This window comes from Sinocyclocheilus rhinocerous, unplaced genomic scaffold, assembly GCF_001515625.1.
Source record: "Sinocyclocheilus rhinocerous isolate Xijiao unplaced genomic scaffold, SAMN03320098_v1.1 scaffold15, whole genome shotgun sequence".
NCBI classification, from domain to species: Eukaryota; Metazoa; Chordata; class Actinopteri; order Cypriniformes; family Cyprinidae; genus Sinocyclocheilus; species Sinocyclocheilus rhinocerous.
Genome location: NW_015631053.1, coordinates 89840 through 94588, shown reverse-complemented (window position 1 = coordinate 94588; position 4749 = coordinate 89840). Strand labels below are relative to the sequence as shown.

Sequence of the window (4749 nt, the reverse complement as noted above, 5' to 3'; positions counted from 1 at the left end):
TTGAGTTTAATGAGTTTAATTTCCAGTTTGTGCCTAAACATTAATATTTCGCTTAGCATTTCTAATTTTAATCTAACATTTCTAACATTTAGATTTTATTTTATTTTAGCTCTATTTCAATGAACCAAAATTCTCATTCATTTGCAACTACATGTCTACTAACTCTCAGAGTAGACTGTTAGGTTAGGTTTAGGGTTAGTAGAATAAGTTGACAAAGTTTGTGGACCCATCAAAATAAAGTGTTAGAAGATATTAAGCAGACAGTCTACTAATACTCTAACGACTGCTAGTTGACATGTAGTTGCAAAGTTACTTACTGTTAGTAGAACGTCTATCAAAGTAGAAGTGGACTATCAAAATAAAGTGTTACCGTTTTTTTTTTTTTTATCTTTTGTATTCTTTATTTTTTTAGAACTAGCTATGTTTCCATCCACCTATTTTTATGTGCATTTTGGAATCAATATTTAGATTTTTTTGCACCCTCAGATTCCAGATTTTCAAATAGTTGTATCTCAGCCAAATATTGTCCGATCCTAACAAACCATACATCAATAGAAAGCTTATTTATTTATGATGTATAAATCTCAATTTGAAAAAATTGACCCTTATGACTGGTTTTGTGGTCCAGGGTCACATATATGAAAAGTATTATATTCAGTGGCTTCTCCTACTTCTCTTAGTGATATTTAGTGCCAGTTTACCAGGAAGTGATTTTGTTCTCTTTTACTCGTTGGATGGAAACAGTGCTTTATTCGCAAATGTTTTATGCAATATTCCAGTTTGATTCGAATCTTTGGATGGAAGCATAGCTACTGTGTCACATGTCTCTTGTAGCAGCTGGTTAAGGCGTAAAAGCTCAGATCAAGATGTATGAGATCTGTATTTGATGTGTATTTCTGTGTGTAGCGGATCTGCTGACGGCTCCTCCTGACCTGACCTCGGCTGCTGCCATGTACAGAGGTCCCGTTTACGCTCTGCACGACGTCGCTGATAAGATCCCCATGACCAACTCTCCCCTGCTGGACCCGCTGCCCAACCTGAAGATCAAGGTGTACAACTCGTCCGGTCTGGTGACGCCGCAGGAGGACCTGTCTGACATCTCCTCCAAACTCTCGCCCAAACTGCCGCATGCGCTGATCGACAGCGACACCATCAGCCGCCGCACGCAGACGCTGGTGCGCTCCTGGGACCCCTCGTGCACGGCCTTCGGCTCCTTCAACGCCCTCGGGGGCCATCTGATCGTGCCCAACTCAGGTCAGTGCGGATCTGTGGCTTCCAGTGCCAGACGCTTTCATGAGGATCAGGCTGGTGTGAGAGAAAATTACAGCCTGACCCATAAACACACACTAGCAAGCCGTTTTAACATTTCATCTATAAAACATACGAGTATCTATGTTCATTTACTAGAACTTGTTTTTAGCTACTAGTATCTGTTCCATTAAGTACTAGTTCTTATTCATTAGCTACTAGTGCTTATTCGTCATGTTTTTTAGAAGAGACTACTTATTCATTACATACTAGTTCTTATTTATTAGATACTGGTACTTATTTATGAGATACTAGTACTTTTTTCTAATAAATTAGTACTTATTCTTTAGATACTAGTACTTATTTTTAGATACTAGTACTTATGAATGTGAAACTAGTACTTACTCATTAGAAACTAGTATTCATTAGATGCTAGTACTTATTTCTGAGATACTAGTACTTATTTCTGAGATACTAGTACTTATTAGAATACTAGTACTTATTTGTAATACTAGTACTTATTCATTAGATACTCGTCTAATGTTGCTTCCGAATAGGTCTACCTCCCTACTATACAGAATGCAAGAAAAAATATGAGACAGGTACCACAAGTACTGTCCAAATTCACAGTATTCATAAAACAGTAGGTGAAAAACACAGATAACCTACCATTTCCGGCGAGATTCTGAAATGCGCATCGATTGTACACTTTATTATCCCATGAGGCCACGGGAGAGGAGTTGTGAATGGCAGTGAAGGGACAAAACCCAAAGTCCCATGACAATAGCAATAAGACAAATGTAGTACATCTGGATTTCATTCATTCTATATGGAAAAGACTTTTTAACCCACGTTAACTTTATTTCTTATCAAATGTAGAATGTACTCAGACGATTAAGATGGTAAACGATTCTGGATGCACCTTAAGTGATTAGCTACTGCTAGCACGTTGCTAATGTCTTTTGAGGGTTAGCATGTTGCTGAGGTGTTTTGAGTGAATACTTAAGAATTCTTTAAAAGAATCTTCTTTAAAATCATAACTACTTAAAGTTAGGATAACCTCCAGCTGACTTTCTGAGTGTATTTAGTTGTTTCACATTAATAACAAAACACTGGCTACATATAATACACATTACAACTATTAGGGAGTTTATGGCTTTCAAATAGTGGCAAAAATGGTAAAACTCTTTGTAAAACCGATCTAAACGTGTTCCTTATTGTGCATGCGAATGTTTCAAAAATGAAAAAAAGCAACATGTCGAAATGTAAAACTTTACTGTGGTGCTGTAATTGCAACAATCATTAACAAACAGTGAGCCATTGACATCTCATTCATTTCAGTTGTCAGACAAGATAACATACTGTGCTCTGTAAAAAAGGAAAAAAGGAAATGAAAAATTATTTGAAATTCCAATGGGTTGAACTATGGCTCAGGAGTTCAAGCATCATTCAAGCACACATTTTCTATATGAATCCTGCATGGGAAGTTTTGTACTTTGACCTTAATATTTCCCCACTAAGGGGGTCACTCAAACTTCACAACAACAAAAACCTCAGGAAGAGAAAGGGATTTGATGCTTGACTGTACTTGCTCCCAGAAAACCTGAATGAATGTGTTCTTAAAAACAATACGATTATTATATATAAAACAAATCAAGTGAAATGATCAAATAAATACATTCTCAATTTCAAATTTTCCAAACAAATATATACACTTTCGATTACTTGGTCACACCTTCGTTATTGAACGAACAAAATCAATGAACTGGAACTTCCCAGAAGGCCTCACGTGTCCCTATTGTGACTGACCTACCCAATGCCCAACAAACAGTCATGAATATGAATATTCTTATTATGGCAAGCCGGTTTAACATTTAATCCTTACAATGTACTAATATTTATTTTCATGGTACTAGTACCTATTAAATACATACTAGTACTTTTTTTTATTAGATACAAGCTATTTATTACATACTAGTACACATTTATTAGATACTAGTAATTATTACAAATTTTACTATTTTTACTCTACAGTGGCCATAACATAAGATTGTGACTTATAAGATTACTAGTACTTTTTTATATACTAGTAGTTGTTCATTAGGTACTAGTACTTATTTTTTTAGATACTAGTACCTATTATTAGATACTAGTTATTATTTATTGGATACTAGGACTTATTCATTAGATACTCCTATTTATTAAATAGATACTAGTACTTATTAGATACTAGTACCTATTATGTGATACTCATACTTCATGCTAGTACTTATTCATTAGATACTAGTACTTATTATGTGATACTTGTACTTATTCATTAGACGCTAGTACTTGTTTATGTGATACTAGTACTTATTTCTAGGATTCTAGTACTTATTAGATACTAGTACTTATTTCTGAGATACTAGTACTTATTAGATACTAGTACTTATTTCTGAGATACTAGTACTTATTAGATACTAGTACTTATTTCTGAGATACTAGTACTTATTAGATACTAGTACTTATTTCTGAGATACTAGTACTTATTAGATACTAGTACTTATTTCTGAGATACTAGTACTTATTAGATACTAGTACTTATTTCTGAGATACTAGTACTTATTAGATACTAGTACTTATTTCTGAGATACTAGTACCTATTTCATTAGTGACTAGAAACTTTTTTGTTACTACAGGGCTCGCAAAATCGCTAGCCCGACATATAAAATCCCTTCTTAATTCTCGTTGTTCACTCGCTTGTATGGGTGAAAACGGATCATAGTTTATCATTTACACTTGTTTCTAAGTCTTACCAATTTAAATATTCAATCGTTTTAAACCATTCATGCACATGAAGAATTCAGTTTGGTGCTCGCGCGCACACGCTCAAAGCACGCACATACAGAGCGGCGTTTCAGGCAGAGCACAAACACAGAATTGATTTCTCTTTCACTTGAACGGACACATACACCCAAAATTATCTCAAAATAACTATCCCGGCGAGTATTTTCATGTCTTAACTGAACGTAAACAGTGGAGAAAGAAATCGCACATGCATCATTATATTGGATCCGTGCATTCGATCTTAAAGGGGCAGCAGCCTATAAATACCTGCTGTTTAAGCGCCACCTGCTGTCAGAGAGTGACATTTGCGTCTCATTCAGCCCCTCTGCTGTTTTTGTTTCGTTCAGATTTTTTATGTAGTATCACAAAGCTAAAGTCAGACCATTTTGTTTTTGTTTCAAATTTCAAAATTTTAAAATCTAAATAACATGTATGCAGCATCTTTGTTTGGATCGTGGTTAAAATACATAGGCAAAACATGGAGACATTAATTTTTTTTGTATTATTTATTTATTTGATTTGGGATTTGTTTTAAATTTTCAAGGTAGTATATTGTTTGACGTTTTCATTTTCACAAAATAATGTGCAGCCTTTTGGTCTGAGAAATAACAAAAGGACACCTTTTTTAAAATCTGTCTTAAATCTCATTTTGTTAAAAAAGAAATTGTGAGAAAA

The 4749-nt window shown here is 34.6% G+C and overlaps 1 protein-coding gene across 1 annotated transcript in view; it reads left to right on the top strand.

Annotated features, from left to right (window-relative positions):
• unc5cb (unc-5 netrin receptor Cb) overlaps nucleotides 1–4749 on the top strand; it is a 199839-nt gene that overhangs the window by 186677 nt on the left and 8413 nt on the right. Inside the window, exon 10 of the mRNA XM_016554070.1 lies at nucleotides 907–1254. Within this exon, the coding sequence (XP_016409556.1) occupies nucleotides 907–1254 (348 nt within the window). The remainder of the gene's footprint in view (nucleotides 1–906; nucleotides 1255–4749) is intronic.